Below are 17513 nucleotides of genomic sequence, written 5' to 3'. Positions count from 1 at the left end.
TTGTTTATTACCATATATGTCGGTGCATATAAATGAAATGAAATCTTTGTGTTAATATATTGAAAAATATATGGAAAGCTAGGTTATTTTTTACTAGACTTTTAATGTATTTTACTTTGATTATGCTTTGCAACAATAGCTGTTGAAATGAGGGTTCTCTGATTTCAGAGCAAATGACCCAGTTCAGCTCCAGTATGCACTATTTAGTTCTGAATTAGAACCAGTTCTTGATTCCCAGCCACAGTTTGATGTGTGTGTGTGTGTGTGTGTGTGTGACACTCACTCTGATGCAGTAAACAGATGGCTGCTGTTGGTAGAGATGCTGTTGATGGGGCTCTCGTGGCCTCTGAGTTCCCCCAGCGGACTCAGCGTGTCCGTGTGCCAGAGTTTGAGAACTCCTCCTCTACAGCCGCTCAAAAGCATGGGAGACGCCGGCACGACGCCCAGAGCACAAACCCAGTCACGATGAGCGTTGGGTACCTGCTGTAGGACAAGCAACATGTCAACTCATCAAATCCCGGACAAACACAAACACAGTTTGAGCCCTGATTGATTGACTTCATGATGAGGTAATTAGCCTCTTCCTGATCTCATCCTCAGCACTGATTAATCAACTGATTGGCTAATTGTCCTTGTGGAAGCTACTACACTTGCATTATAATGTTGCTAGAGTGGCTCCAAGAAGTATTTGGACACTTAAGCCACACTTTAGAATAAATGTGAATTTAATTTGTGTGTGTGTGTGTGTGTGTGTGTACTAGGGGTGTAACGGTACACGTATTCGTACGCAGGTGAGTGTGAGCATTCCTTCCTCTTTCCTACTAGTTTTAATGTGAAATAAACATGAATTAACATCTCATGCCTCATGTAATCGCTCAATCAGTGTTTCACTTGCGGAAAGATGTGATTAAAACGATTGGTGAACAAAATGTCACGTAGCATTTCATTTACCTCATTTAAGTCATCAGTGTCTACAGCTCGTCAGTTCACCAGAGAAATGAAGTCTAGAGAAGATTTCACAAAATATTAGACTATATACTCAAGGTACATACCGAACCGTCATGTTTGTGTACCGTTACACCCCTAGTGTGTGCATTTGTTTTTCTTCTAGTTTTTTTTTTCAAACATAAAAGCCAAAATCGACAGAAGTCAACCTTGAGATACAAAAATCAACATTATGACATAAAAAGTCGAAATTGACAAAATCATAATTATGAGATAAAAGACGCAATTTTGAGATTTTTTTGTACTTGGCAGAAATGGGCTATCATCTATATCCGCATCGCAACAACTCTGTTTTTGCATCCCCAACTTAAAATTAATATTAAGACTTGTTATACGGTTTAAATTTGATCAAAATAAATGTAGGACTTTTTAATGGAACACTCCACTATTTTTGAAAATAGGCTCATTTTCCAACTCCCTATACTCATTATATTTTACTTTACCTGTTAGTGATGTCTTAATTACTTAATGTAGGCTATATTTAAATAAATCGTTTATAAAACAAGTTATGACAGCCACTGTGTAAATGATTATATTTCAATAGCAAATAGAAATGGTAGGCTATAATTTAATTTTAATTTGAGTGTTGATTATTATAGTTAAAAACAAATAGTAATTACATTTAAGTTTGGGCTCTGTTGTTAATTGTAGCCTTATAGTAAAGAGCTCCCTATAGTTTAGTTTTTTATAGATTTGGGAGTTGGAAAATTAGCCTATTTTCAAAAATAGTGGAGTGTTCCTTTAAGGAGTTGCAGAAACCCTGATGAGTAGGCATATAGTATACAAATCATGTAGCAGATCTAGACAGGTGGTGCTGGGGGAGGTGGAGGGTTTCAGACGAATCTCAAATGCATCCGCAGCAAAATCAGCCAATTAGCTTGTGCCATGTAGTAAATTATATGATTTATAATTCCAAGCAGATTGCATATACATATTTGGTGTGAAATATTTACCGTTTAATCATATATTCTTTTGTCAGTATAGGTGGCTATACCTGCTGTAGGTCCTTGCGGGTCAGGTCCCATTTCTTAATGCCATTGTCTCTGGAGCCGCTAAACAGACAATCTCCCTGAACCACCAGGGACTCGATGCCATCGTAGTGGGGCGGCTCGAAGTTATGAGTGGGGCTGATACTACCCACAGCACCCTCTGTCACATCAAACATCTGCAGAAGCAAATCACATCTAATCACATCATATATATTGAGATTTTAAGTTATAGGGACCATATATGCTCAGTCTAAAGGCCACTGCAAACAGCATCAGTATATCATGTAACAGGAAGTGGACAGGTACATTTACTCATTCACTGCGCATCACATCAGTACACAAATGTGGCTCAAAATAAAATGTACATGCTTTTTGTTGTATAGAGAGCACCACACATAACATGCAAGGGCCATGTTGTGGCCATGAAATAAAGAATTTGTTTCCACAAATTATTAGGGAAGTATTTAGTACCACTTTAGTTATTTGTGACCACAAAATATATATATATATATATATATATATATTTATTTTTATTTTTTTTTCATACTGCATGTCATGTTGTCAAACCTAATAGATATGTTAGATAATCTGTTACAACAAGTTAGAATGAAATGTAGATGGTTTTTATAAATGTGTATCCTAGCCTGTCCCAAGATTGTGACCTTCCAACAAATAACGTCTTACAGCTTACTTTTGGCATAATCTGTTTAATGATCAGTGTATTCATTATAGTTACTAAGAGTAACTAAAAGTACTAAACAGTATTTAATTTTAGTAGTATTTAGTTTTCAAACTATATTAAGACATTTGGGGCCAGATTCACTAAACGGCAAATTAGTGTTAGAGTGCAATTCCATTAAAGCGCCGATGGGAGGGGAAAATTCTGCGGGTGATTTACTAACAATGCACACAATAAAGAACACAATAATGACAGCGCAATCTACCAAGAGTAGCGCAAATTGCTGCCTGCTTTAAGACATGCTTTTTTTGGCCGTTAAATAATGGTGCAAATACCAGTAATTTGATGAGCGCAAACATTAGTAAACCACGTTGCGTGATTCATTTTAATACTCTCCTCCCATACATTTTGCATTTGAAAGGGAAACTCCAGCAAATGCATATTCAATAAGGTCAGGTGCAAAAATAACATTTTCAAAATGACCACTGCAGATAAATATACAAACCTTGATGTAGTGATCCTTGGAGCCCGTGATAACTAGATCCTGTCCATTCCCAGTCTGATCAACAGTCAAGCACATGACCGGACCCAGATGACCCATCAGTTTCCCCGTACACACAAATCTGACAGAAAGAGATGGAAAACAAGTGAAAGAATTAGATATATTATGTAGCAAATTATTAACTTTCCAGAGTAGGTGAAATAAAGGATGCTGGGCCAAACTTATACCGTCTCAGGTCCCACACACGAACAGAGTTGCCTGCGGCAGCATAGAGAACAGTTCCAGACGGGTTCAGAAAGATCTGGTTGATCTGGTTCTCGCCGGCCGGGATGGTCACGGTGCGGTTCGTACTGGCTGCACATGTGTCACCAGTGTTCACCAGACCCGATGATCTGAAGGTAGAAATGCACAATCACAGACTGAGAAAATATAAATAATACCAAATGGCCATTTTAAATTTAATTAATACATTTTTAATTACTTCACGTTTTTATGAACATTGTCTCAAGCAGTACTGGGGATAACGCATCACAAGTAATGTTAGTTAAGTAACCAGATTTTTTTTCAAGTAGCTAGTAAAGTAACATTACTTTTTTTTTTACAGTACAATAAAATAGATCTAAGTTACTTTTTCAAATAGTAACGCCACTTACTTTGTTTCCCCATTTATTGACTGACAATGCCCTTTTTGCTGACCCTTGATGATCCAATTCAACCATACTAAGCAAAAATGACTAAACATAACATTTTTGTTTGATTTTTTTTTTCTTATTTCTGAAGAGTGTTGAACTTTCATTTTCCTGCACCCTCTATTGTACAGATGTGAATTTACATTTCCTCCAGCCTGAGGCTTATTCATTTCACTTTTGGTGTGAAAGGGCTGTTACATTTCCCAAAGACATAACTTTTTATATTAAAAATAAACAAGCAAGCCCAGCACAAATGAGAAAAAGTAACACAAGAGCAATGTAACACATTATTTTACATACAAAAATTAACACAATATTGTAATGCATTACATTTAAAAATAACTTTCCCCAACAAAGGTCATCTGACGCAAATTTGATAAAGACCCAAACGAAGCTGTTGAACAAGTCAAAATAGAATGTTTTCATTTCACATTTTTAATTAATATTTTTTTGTGCTTTAAAGAAATACACTTATTTTGTTGTGTTGACTAACATATTAAATAACATATGTAAAGTACTTATAATTGGATAGGGTTAGGATTAGTGTTTGGCTTAGTGTTACTTGCATGTAATTATGCATAATTTATGGTTATTATAATAGTAAGCACATGTAACGTGTAACAAGGACAGTGGACACCTTAAAATAAAGTGTTACCTACATTTTCATTTAATTGCACTTAACATGTAATTAAGTGTTCAAAAACATGACATGTGGTATTGGTATTCTGATAACCCTAATTTAAAGAATGCTTGTAGTTTCTTTGATATACACATGTTAGGTTGGACATGAACTCACGTGAGTGTCCGGATGCACTTTGCGGAGTCACGGATGTCCCAGACTTTGATGTAGCAGGTGGAGACTGTGAACACCAAGCTGTAGCTGTAACGCACTGATACCACATTGTTGGGGTGGCCGCCTAGAGACACGATCTCCTGTCCCGTGACCAGGTTCCACACCTTACAAGTCCGGTCTGAAAGCGGAAACGGCCAGTTTATAAAAACTGGTTAGACCAATTACTCTTACTAAGAAGTACTAAAAAATTAAGGAACTGGAATGGTTAATCTCATAACTCTCTGCTCTTGGTAACTCTGGAACTGCCATATCCTGGTTCACTTCCTACCACTTCCCACATCTTCAGTACTACCTCTGTCTCACACGGTGTTCCCCAGGGTTCTGTTCTTGGGCCTTGACTGTTCATCATGGCTTTAACTTCCATTGCTACACACACAACTTTACATCTGTTCTCAGTGCACTGCTCCTTTCCCCACAAACTCTGTATCGGCTTGTATCGATGACATAAATGTGAGGATGAGTAGTCATTTTTTTCTCAAACTCAACACTGATAAAATAGATCTACTTATTGCTGGTCCTTTTCAATTTGCATCCTGTTTCTGTGCTGACAGTGTTAATATTGCTGGAGTGCTGGTTTGACTCCTTCAGTTCTCTCTTCTATGGCTTACCGAACACAACAATAAATAAGCTCTAATTCATTCAGAACTCCACAGCTAGGGTTCTCACATACCAATAAACTCTCTCCACATAACTTCTATTCTACGCAGACTACATTGGCTACCCATTCACTTACATATTCAATACAAGATTCTTCTTATCATCACATTCAGGGCCTTCATGGTCTTGCCCCCATATATTTCTCACCCACCCTCATGAACTGTTTTCATGCTATCTTATGTTATGTTATGTTAACTATGTTCAGTGTATTGTCACTGTATTGTCTCTTTGCCTGCTGTTGTGTTTACTAAAGCAACCTGGTTGGATAAGCACAACAAAATCATACTAGCATAAACTATATAATGAGTGTTGAACGGTGTTCTGACCTTTTGACCCGGTGAAGAGGAGGTCATCTGTGGAGTCGACACACAGTACAGCTTTACTGTGACCTTCGGCTATATGAATACACTGCAGTGAGCCACCACGACTGCTCTTCGACACAGGAACAGGGTTGATGACACCTCTGACGCATGTCAAAAAAATCAACAATCAGTAGATTCCTCCATTAAATCTTGTGTATCGAGACATTGTCTTCTATCCAAACATTGCAGCAAACAGTGCCATAAAAATACTTTCCTGATTACCTCTTTACCTGTATATTTATCTATATATTTCATGTAATCAAATGTATTAGACAATGGAAAACAAAGCATAGTTTTGAAGACTCTGAGTGGTGGTGATATCTCCAGAAGTGTCCATCCCACCAACATTTCTCCCACAGCAAATCAGAATCTCATGCAGGATGTTTTAACAAAATACCAGAAAAACTTTAAATAAACTGTAGCCATCTCTAACATCAGCTAAACTCAATGTTTATGAACAATTAAGAATAAAAAAACCCCATGTTTGTCAGGAGGTTTTCTAAATAAACAAACAATCAAAGAGGATACCATGAAGAAGACAAATCATTTTATGGCACTGTATGATTTTTCAAAAATAGTTTATGAAACAAGTACGACAGGGCAAGCATGCCAATGCTGTCCAGAAATGTATCTATATGCAATGAAAAAAACATGTCTGATGCAAAACCAAATAGAAAAACAAAAATAAATCAGAAAATTAAATTGGAGTGGAGAGGCTTGTACAATCCCTTTTGTTTGAGAAAAGAACAGGGAAAGACTGAAGCACAATAAAGTTTAAACCTAAACCCAAACAATCTCATTTATAGTCACATTCATGTATTTTCTAGTATATATGTTACAAAAATATATGAATTGTGTACATGTTATTACATAATTTGGCAATTTAATAATCACCCTAATTCCTGTCGATATAAAAATTCTATTTAAAAGCAGTTTAAATACACATTCCCAAATTTTAAACCAGAACAGATGATGATGTTAACTTTGCCCCCTTTGGTCCTACAGACTATGATTTACTGATACAGTCTTGTCAGATGCATGGAGACATTATGCTGGGTCCCGCCCACAGAGTGGAACTCACTCTAGGCTCCTCCCATAACCACTGAAAACACTTTAAATACATGCACATTCACATACTCACAAATACCCACACACAGAGAAATCTGTTATTCAATTAACATATGAAAATAGTCTAATTTAAATGCAAATTAAAAACCAAAACACTTCAGATGCAAATAATCAGAGTAGTCAGCATTTGTAAGGCAAAAACTTCTCGTGGCCTCAGTTTACATTGAGTTATGCAAGTTCTAGAGAAAATATTATAACTGAACTGGTATATCACTCTGCAGGTCAACAGAAGGATTTTAGTTTCCGTCTTGTGGTGAAAAACATTGGCCTGGTCATCCCCTTAGAGACATTTAATTTGCAAGGACACTTATTTGTTTTAGACTACTGTTCATTCACTACCATGCGACAAGTTCTGCAGGGCAAAATCTATGACTACTGTACTTTCAAAGCAAAGCCAATTTGGTATTTTGTGGACACTTTTTATGTGGACTGCTAATAACACGACTATTGACAATACTCTGAATTAGAAAATGCCATGTAAATACCATTTTCTGGATTACTGAAAACAATCATTTGTCTAAATTGGAGTTTCGACCCCCTTCTGAGCTGTACACAATATGTGATTAATTCTCATTCTTCTCATTCTTAATAAAGCCAGTAGTGTGATTATTGCAATGTAAAGTGGCGTTTGTTTGACGTTAGGGTAAGAGTCAGAGAACATGCTTCTTCAAAACCTGATTTTTTTTCTTATCTTATATGCCAAACTTTCTACATACGATACTGTTTGCAGTATTCTGTTTCAAAGAAGATCTTAAAAAACAACAACAACACAAACAGGCAGACACCAAAACCTCCAAAAACTGCAGTAGTAACTTTCTGCCACTGGGGGGTGCTAGCTCTTACTGTGTGATCTCTTTGGCTTTGGTCTTGTCAGCCAGGGCTTGTCCCCTGTCATAAGTCTTCCTGTGAGACAGAGGGGATGGTTCCAGGATAAAATGGCCAGCATGCATAATAAAAGACATATCTGCTACTTCTGACAAACAGATATTTTGAATATATCGGCTACTTCTGGTAAACAGATATTTTGAATATATCGGCTACTTCTGACAAAAAAGATATTTTGAATATTTCGGCTACTTCTGACAAACAGATATTTTGAAAATATATGCTACTTTTGACAAACAGATATTTTGAATATATCGGCTACTTCTGACAAACAGATATTTTGAAAATATCCGCTACTTCTGACAAACAGATTTTATGAATATATCGGCTACTTCTGACAAACAGATATTTTGAATATATCGGCTACTTCTGACAAACAGGTATTTTGAACATACCTGCTACTTCTGACAAACAGATATTTTGAACATATCTGCTACTTCTGACCTTATTTGTATAATTGTATAGTTGTATTTTATATTTAAATCTGTATCTATCTGTATTTATGTTCTACTGTTAGTGTTATCTGTATGCACCAAGGGTCTGAGAGTAACGCAATTTCAATTCTCTGTGTGTATGTGCTGTACATGTGGAAGAATTGTCAATAAAGCAGACTTGACTTGACTTGACTACTTCTGACAAACAGATATTTTGAAAATATATGCTACATTTGACAAACAGATATTTTGAATATATCTACTACTTCTGACAAACAGATATTTTGAACACATCTGCTACTTCTGACAAACAGATATTTTGAACATATCGGCTACTTCTGACAAACAGATATTTTGAATATATCGGCTACTTCTGACAAACAGATATTTTGAAAATATCCGCTACTTCTGACAAACAGATATTTTGAAAATATCTGCTACTTCTGATAAACAAATATTTTGAACATATCTGCTACTTCTGACAAATAGATATTTTGAAAATATCTGCTACTTCTGACAAACAGATATTTTGAAAATATCTGCTACTTCTGACAAACAGATTTTTTGAATATATATCCGCTACTTCTGGCAAACAGATATTTTGAATATATCTGCAACTTCTGGCAAACTGTTAGAGCAAACCTGAAAAATTCTTCACAGCTGGTAAACTTTTCAAGTGAAATGTGATTATTCATGTTTTTTCAACTTGTAAATGGGAAAAAAGTAAAACGCTTTCATGCGACTTAAAATGTTTGGAATGCTTGTCAGACATTTCTATTCAGATTTCCAACACAGATGTCTGACTGTCATTTACTTAATACAACTTGTCTCAGCCTGTTGCTGTAGATCATCACAGTTGTGTTATTTTTGACCACACTCCCTTGTAAAAACTGTGTACAGCTCTTCCCTCTAGATAAGTAGTCCCCATGGCTTACTATGCTATTGTCATCTAGCATCCAGTAGTCCAAGTTCCAAGAGAAATAAAAGTTATTATAATAAAATAGTTAGGTCCAAAAGTTTTTACCATCAGTACCAAACAAAGTTTTGTTGTTTAGTGTTGTTAGCCACTCAGAACACGTGAAACAGCAATGAAATTCAAGTGAATAACACCCTATATTAGAGAAGACCTTCGGTGATGTTATCTGTATTAACAGCTACTGTAAACTGAAAGTGACCAGATGAGATCAGCCCTAACAAGGTACAACATTTAGTGAAAGAAAAAACATTGTAAAGTAAACATAAAACAGGAGTAGTTAGTTCATGCATGACGTGAGTTGGAGCAGTTAGTAAGCGCTCGGCATTTAGTCAGCAAAGTTTAAGATTACTATATACTTACATACTGCCCATTCTAGAGGACAAGCCAGCAGTAGGGAGCATGTAGTCCCGATCTCTGACTGTATTTCCAGCTGACTCCAGGTCTCCAGCTCCCTCAGATGTCTCAGCCATTGGGTGTAGAGGGACGGAGAAGTCTCTTGTTGGTGTGTCGGGGCCAGAGTCACAGTTGTTTACATAGAGTAACTCCATCTGAGTAGTGGTCCTTCTTCGGGCCTTTGCAATTATTGCAAAACAAATGGTCGTGGTTAGTTAAGTAAGGAACAGGAATTGGTTGTCATTTAGCAAAGCTTTCATCCAAAGTTACTTATTAGGTTCAGTCCAACTGAGATTAGGGGTCTCGATAAAGGTCACATTGATCCTAGCTCATGGATCACCCTTTGAATGGTTTGCACCTAAAATCGCTTGCTTACCAAGCTTTGGGTAAGGTAAAATTAAGGTAATTTCTCCCATACCTTAGTCCTAGATTTAGTCTCGCCACATAACTTCATGAGGTCTGAGGCCAGGGTGCTGAATTATGGGAAAAGATATTGACTTAGGTTTGCTCATTCAATGAAGCACAGTAATGAAAACAAACATATTTGTCATTAGCAGATTAACTTACTTTCCTTCCACTGCAGGACTTAGGGTCGACTCGTCGCTACTACTGTCATCACCATTTTCTAATGTTGAAAAAGAAATAAGAGAGTGTACATTAAAAGAACCACAAATGGGGCATTTAATTTACATCAGAAGAATTCCTTGGAAGGACTTGCAAAATTGTTGAATTAAGGCTAAATCACGCCAACGCTGTTATCTGTGATGTTGAAAAGAGGCTTTTGAGAGTGTGGTAGTAAAAAAAAAAAAAAGCAAATGAGGATAAATTAAGCACAGCGCTACCATGCTAGTTTCCTTAGTTGCCGTGAAACGCTGATCCAAACCGGTTTCTGATATCAGCTGTGACCAGAAAGAGGCTATCATCAAAGTTAGAGCAAAAAATGTTGTGGAGAAGAGGAATGAGGGAGCACAAATGGTAAATCATTCAAAAAGGAGGGAAAACATTAGTCGTACATGGTCTGGAAGAGACGCTTGTTTTCCTGCTGCCAGACTTTGATGTATGTTAATGCTAATAAGTAGCATGATGCTAGCTGGGGATTGATGTTTTAATATGGTAAGAACCGGTAGAGGATGTGTGGACAGATGAACAGAAGCCTCATGCACCTGCGGACGGGACCGCTAGCCTGTGGTTAGTCCGAAGAGGTAGACCCATGCACTCATTACAGAGAGAGTGTGGCTACTGGTACTCACCCAAGGGCATGTTACCTAGCTCTGTTTCAAAACGGCCAACAGGGGAACAGAAAAAAGGCGACAGAGAAATCAAACATACATTTCCCCAGATCAAAACAAAAACAAATGTTACACAAAGAAATTAACTTGTATGGTATGACGGGATTCATGGATATATACCCTAGCCCTAATCCTGTACCACAATACAATGTGAATATGGAAAAGACATTTCAAAAGGTCCCACTCTTTTTAACCAACACATTTCATTATCACAATTTTAAAATTTTCTGATATTTCCATGTGACCACTGAAAGCCTGTGTTTCACTTATTCACTGTATTCGGCTACCTATTTAGTCTTAAACAACATACAGGCCAGTAATTTGAAAGGACAGCTCCAGTCTGATTGGTTGGGTGCTAAGTAACTTCTGGGAGTAAAGGGGTGTGAATGTTTGCATCAGTCTGCAGTCAAACAGTTTTCCAAGCATGTTGGCTGGAGTGAGTGCTTGCAATGAGGAATTATTTTTCCAAAGTTTGCTTTGATTATTTGCAAGAGTTTGCTTATTGTATATGAGCACAAATGTGAAAACAAAGAAAATATATCTGAATGAAAAAGTAGCTAGTACTTATTATTTTTCCACTAATTTGCTTGGTCATTACAACTTTTCATGGGGACTAGGGATGTGCATCTCCATAACTGAGGCCGATGCAATATGCAAATAATGATGCATTGCGTTACAAATGCCAACTGGTATCCGATGCACACCTTTTTAAATCAATGCATCACATCGTTAACTTTTATGTTGATGCACCGATGCGAAGCGGTGAATCTTACAATCCCAAATGGGGACTAATTCATTGTTATTTGATTGAGCTACCACTGTATTGCATGTAGGTCCGTTACTGTGGTTTTGTTTAAGGCAGGGGTTACGATCCTGCTCCTGGAGGTACATGTCCTGCAGAATTTAGCTCCAAACCCAATAAAACACTTGAAATAGTTAATAAAGGTCTTCAGGACCACAGCTAGAAACGTTCAGGCAGGTGTGTTTGAGCATGTTTTAGCCAAACTCTGCAGTATGTTAGCCCTCCAGGAGCAGGATTGGTCACTGCTGATTTAAAAACAAAGTCTGGTCAGACGTGTGGTTCAGACCATAGGTCTTCAATCCTGCTCCTGGGGACCCACTGTCCTGCAGAGTTCAGCTCCAACCCTAATCAAACACACACGAACCAGCTAATCAAGGCCACCTGTAAAGTCACAAGCCAGAAGTGCTAAAGCAGGTTGGAAATCAACTTTGCAGGATGGTTGGTCCCCAGGAGCAGGGTTGAAGACCTATGGTTCAGACGATCTCTTCCAGTCTAAACAGGTGGTTCTTGGGCAACATAAGCTGCGATGTGGACCAGACTTAATGCTTATGGTGAGACCACAAACTAAACACACCATAGAGTTCTGTGTTGTAGTCTAGACCAGCTCATTTGAGTCTAAGTACAGACTCAGACCTGAGTAGGTTGAGTGCGAGTCAAGACCGAGACAATTGTAGGGTCGAGTCCGAGTCAAGACTGATTCCAAATGCTCCCAAGAATAGTGAGACATTGGCTTACACAACTCCATGACTAGTCAACACAGACCCAACACACCAACTAGTGGCAGAACTAATCAACTAGTTGGTGCAACTCCTAGATCAGGAGTAGCCAATACCGCTCCTTGGAGGGCTTAACTTCCTGCAGACGTCAGTTCCAAACCTGCTCCAACGCACATGCTTGTTATTTTCAAGTAATCCTGAAGACTTTGATTAACTAGTTCAGGTATGTTTTTATTAAGATTAATTTTTGCAGTTTTTTGCCTTTATTGCAATAGGACAGTGTAGACGAGACAGAAAGCAAAGTGGGAGAGAGAGGGTGGGTAGGGATCTGGAAAGGTCCTCGAGCCGGGAATCGAACTCGGATGCCCGTAACGCAACAGCGTCATATGTCGGCGCACTGCCCCACTAGTCTATTGGCACCGATGGTTCAGGTAGGTTTGACTAAGATTAGAGCTGCAGCCCTCCAGGTACAGGGTTGGCTATCCCTGCCCTAGAGTCTACAGATGCATTTGTGAGTTTTTGCAGAATCATAAAAAAGTCCTGGGTTTCTTAGGATTGGCAAAATTGGTAACTATTACCTCTTTTCTACTGGAACTGGTGCAGGAGCAAGAGTGGAGGCTTTGCCAGGGCTCGTTTTCCAATGACCAATGACTGATCAAGACCAGCAAGATTTCAGGCTGGTTTGGAAACAGAATTTGGGCACCAAACACTTTTTGTGTGTGGAAAAGCACTGCCCACTTTCAGATTTGGCACTGGCACCATCCCCAGAAAAGCAGAAGCTGAGCATTCTGGCATGCTAGCAGGGCTGAGCAGTACAGTCGACGTCTCTATGTAATTCCTAGGGCCTGGGGGTCAAGGTGCTAAAGGATAAGCCCCAGGAAGAGTGTCCTTACCTTGCAGAGCGTTCCCCAACAACGCATCCAGTTCTGGGTTAAACTCTGCCTTCTCTTTCAGCATGTGGAAGAGCAGCTGGTTTTGGGTGGCACTGTTGATCTCAGTTTGCTTGAGACGCCCTTCCAACACCTTTATCTGAGATTCCTTCTGAGCAGCCTGCAGACCCTGAAAGCACACAATCAGGATGAATGACAAATGTGTTAAAGCTTGAAAAATGAATGAAACTGTATGAGAATTGATCTTTTCACTTTATAGAGTCTAACACAGAAGACCAAGCAGGGTAACAGTTTTGTGTCTGGATACCTTGTTGATAGCCATGGACATAAAATGATCCAGTAGGAATCGAGTTTCAGACAGAGTGCAGGAGCCAACCACAGCCGAGACATCAACAGCATCACCCTCCTCCTACATATGAACAACAACAGTAAGCCCTCGATATAATTCAGTCAAACTCCATTTATACTAACTTCAATGGTTTGATTTAGGCTGCATTTACATTGCATGGTGACCCAATTTCAATTTTTTTCCTCAAATGTGGCACAGATCGGATATGACCCACAAACGTGTAAGCAGGAAAAAACACATGGATTTCAATATTCTCAGATCGGTTTCAGGCTTCATTCATATGTAGAAATAAATCTGATGTGAATCGGATACGTGCATTTGCGTCTGCCATGTAAGCAGACAGATCGGATATTTCAGGTGGATGCTTTCCTGGGCAGACACTTTCATGGTTTTCCAATGGAATTGAGCTACTTTTATACTGTTGTTTGATGGAGTGGATTCCCGACGGAGAGGAAAACCATGGAAAAACAACCCTGTTTCCATATCAGTATGTCTACCTTTGTTTGTTTTGCCAAGCGTATATTGTAATTGCAGATATTTAAAGAAAAATTCAAGTGGTTTAATTTAAAGAATATAGATCTAAGTAGTTTTATTGATTAAAATCAGATGATCAGAATTTGATAATTTCAGTTAAATGACCGAAACATTACAAAGGGTAATTTCAGTGATGGTACCTAACGTCAGTGAAATCATTCAGAATCATTTAATTGAACTGATGCAGTGTCATTACAGTAAACTGATTCAGATCATCAGATTTAATGAATTAATTAAATTTGTATCTTTGCTTTGTTGTATTTATTTGTTATTACTTGTAATTTGTTTAATTGTTCTTATTTTACTACTAAATGTTTTCTCTTTAATAATGTTTAAACTTTATATTAGTTAGGCTAGTAGTTTTTGTATAAAAAAATTGGAATTAAAAATGGTGAAATTTCACTTCTATTTAAAAATGTGTTCATAAAACAAGTGAAATACTACACAACTACTTCAGATATGTGGTCAAGCAGAACGCTGCATTTATGAATGTAATGTGTGTGTGTGTGCGCGCGTGTGTGTGTGTGTGTGTAAAGAAAGATTGTGATTAATCTTGTGATTACGAAATCACAATACTGATCAAAAAATCATGATCGTTTTTTGTCCATACCACACACAGACCTAGTTTATATGTGGTTGTTCATTGCTATAAAGTAAAGACGGATACATCTTACAAAAGTTCTCTCTAGTATAACCAAATTACATTTATTTTCATATTTAACATCACAACAGACACTTACCACTCAGTTTAGCAAACATGATATTTAATCTTAAATTAATCATAAAAATATATTTACATGAATGTACATGGATGTACTATATACGCATGTACATTACACAATCATACATTAATATATAATTTATTTATTTACATAAATATATTATGTCATCATAGTTTATAAAACTGTACATGATGCAAGTGTTCTGGGAGTAGGGAGCAGTGAACACTACGTAGTGATCCTGTCAATCAGAAAGCATCTAAAGCAGTTTCAGCCAACTGATTGCGAGTCGCCTCACCTTGGCTTCCTCCATCTGCATGATGTTGGCCTGGCAGTCAGAGATGCTGTCGTTGATGTAGTCGATGTTGGCCAGCAGAGACTCCAGCTCCTCATTCAGAGACTGAACGTCTTTTTCTACCTCCGGTTCTTCTGCCAGCAGTCTCTCTCTCTTTCTGCCGATCTTATCCCGTCGGCGCGTTAGCTCTTCACGTTGCTGTGAAAGGGATTTCAAATGACGAGAAGCTGAACAATTTTGTACATAGCCTTATTTTTCTTTTTATTTAAATGCAGAGGCACTTCCTTCAGCCTGAGGCTTATTAATTTCACTTTTGGTGTGAAAGGGCCTTTACAATTGGCAAAAATTACTTTTGATTTTTTTTTGTGACAAAAAGTAACGCAACAGTAACGTAATGCATTACTTTCCATAAAAAGTAACTAAGTAATGCAATTTGTTACTTTTTTATGTACTGTAATGCATTACTTTTAAAAATAACTTTCACCAACACTAGTTATCTCACAATTACATTGGCATTAAAGCAGATTTAACATTGTTAAGTAGGTAAAAGGTTGATTCATACCTTTAGAAGACGATTCATGTCGGTCTCCATGTTGGAAATGGTCATGCGTGGCATGATAATATCGGAGCCACGGCGTTCCAGACTCTGCCATTTCCCACGAGCCACTCGGGTAGAGTACGCCCCAACCGGCCTGCGATGGTACAATCTAAAGCAAACAGTTGTCCGTCACTGCAGTTAATGATCATTTTAGTCATTTTAATTTAATGTAGCTTTATATTATACTTACATTTATACTTTTTTTTTTTCAGTTAGTTGCCAACGCATAGTGTATAGGTGCATCAGTGTAGTTTTAGTATTATTTATATAATATTATAACATTAAATCATTAGCTTTTATTTTAATATTTTCAGCTTTAGTTTAAGTTTTAGTAATTTAGTGCCTGAGGCTTATTAATTTCACTTTTGGTGTGAAAGGGCCTTTACAATTGGCAAAAATTACTTTTGATTTTTTTTTGTGACAAAAAGTAACGCAACAGTAACGTAATGCATTACTTTCCATAAAAAGTAACTAAGTAATGCAATTTGTTACTTTTTTATGTACTGTAATGCATTACTTTTAAAAATAACTTTCACCAACACTAGTTATCTCACAATTACATTGGCATTAAAGCAGATTTAACATTGTTAAGTAGGTAAAAGGTTGATTCATACCTTTAGAAGACGATTCATGTCGGTCTCCATGTTGGAAATGGTCATGCGTTGCATGATAATATCTGAGACACGGCGTTCCAGACTCTGCCATTTCCCACGAGCCACTCGGGTAGAGTACGCCCCAACCGGCCTGCGATGGTACAATCTAAAGCAAACAGTTGTCCGTCACTGCAGAATGAGGTCATCTCCAGTACACACATGACCGCACATGAAGCCTATATAATGTACCTGGCTCCATTAGGTGCTCCTGAGGCCGAGTATGTGCGACCTGCAGGTGGTCTGTGAGAGAGGTCCTGGCTTGCCTCCAGCAGGTTCACCTTTCGTGTGACCTTTCCTGATATGGGTCGCACCTGTCTCCTCAGAGAGGTCACCTGAGACAGAGCAGCAATCAGTACAGGAAACCCTGGGAAAATGCAGTTTAGCCTCTTCTTACTTGCCAAAATTAACTGAGAGATTAAGAAAATTAAATATATCTAAATACTCAAATTGAAGGATCAATGTTTGTAGGGTAATTTTTCACTTACATAGTAGTAAATCTTCATAATGTTCAAATGTATTATATGATTTATTTAAGCACTTAAGATAATAAATCTACAACTTAGAGGCTCCAAAAAGCATCTGGGAACTTATAGTATTTATCACAATTTTTAATTAGCTTTTATTTTATATATATATATATATATATTAAGTTTCAGTCATTTTAATATGCTTTTGTCATTTTTATTTTTTGTTTTTGTTCTAATTAGCTTAAGTTAATTTTTTTCATCTAATATTTTATATTTTCTTTCTGTTATTTCAGCTTTATTTCAATTGACATGTTTTCTAATTAGTTATAGTTATCAAAAACAGTGCTGCTTGTAGGAAGAATAACGCAATGCCCCTTACCTTTCTGTCTGTTGATGCTTTGGAGGAACAGGGACAGATCAGCCTCTTTCTCTGTGGTGGAACTCACGATACTGCTTTTGCTTTTATTCTCCTTCTCCTGACTGGAATGCTGCTCTGGAGTCACTGTAGACGTTCCCATTACTGCAGGCCTGGGTTTGGTTGACCAGCTGTCCTCTGGTTGTGGCTTGGGCTTCTCAACAGGTGCTGCTTTCTCTTTTTCCTTCTCTTTTTCTTTCTCTGTTTCTTTCGAGGTGCTATCTGGGGGGCCGA

General features: G+C 37.7%; 1 protein-coding gene across 1 annotated transcript in view; it reads right to left on the bottom strand.

Annotated features, from left to right (window-relative positions):
• The window catches only part of LOC107679972 (kinesin-like protein KIF21A), a 67675-nt gene that overhangs the window by 2485 nt on the left and 47677 nt on the right, over positions 1–17513 (bottom strand). Inside the window, exons 19-34 of the mRNA XM_016475707.1 lie at positions 16587–16729; positions 16359–16503; positions 15150–15344; positions 13557–13658; positions 13253–13418; positions 10803–10823; positions 10120–10177; positions 9971–10025; positions 9524–9731; positions 7708–7837; positions 5701–5837; positions 4661–4835; positions 3403–3567; positions 3179–3296; positions 2000–2170; positions 284–483 (exon numbers count right to left, since the gene is read on the bottom strand). Of these exons, the coding sequence (XP_016331193.1) occupies positions 284–483; positions 2000–2170; positions 3179–3296; positions 3403–3567; positions 4661–4835; positions 5701–5837; positions 7708–7837; positions 9524–9731; positions 9971–10025; positions 10120–10177; positions 10803–10823; positions 13253–13418; positions 13557–13658; positions 15150–15344; positions 16359–16503; positions 16587–16729 (2189 nt within the window). The remainder of the gene's footprint in view (positions 1–283; positions 484–1999; positions 2171–3178; positions 3297–3402; positions 3568–4660; positions 4836–5700; positions 5838–7707; positions 7838–9523; positions 9732–9970; positions 10026–10119; positions 10178–10802; positions 10824–13252; positions 13419–13556; positions 13659–15149; positions 15345–16358; positions 16504–16586; positions 16730–17513) is intronic.

The sequence above is a fragment of the Sinocyclocheilus anshuiensis genome, unplaced genomic scaffold (genome assembly GCF_001515605.1).
Source record: "Sinocyclocheilus anshuiensis isolate Anshui unplaced genomic scaffold, SAMN03320099.WGS_v1.1 scaffold528, whole genome shotgun sequence".
Taxonomy (NCBI): domain Eukaryota; kingdom Metazoa; phylum Chordata; class Actinopteri; order Cypriniformes; family Cyprinidae; genus Sinocyclocheilus; species Sinocyclocheilus anshuiensis.
This window is presented reverse-complemented; position numbering and strand designations above follow the sequence as displayed.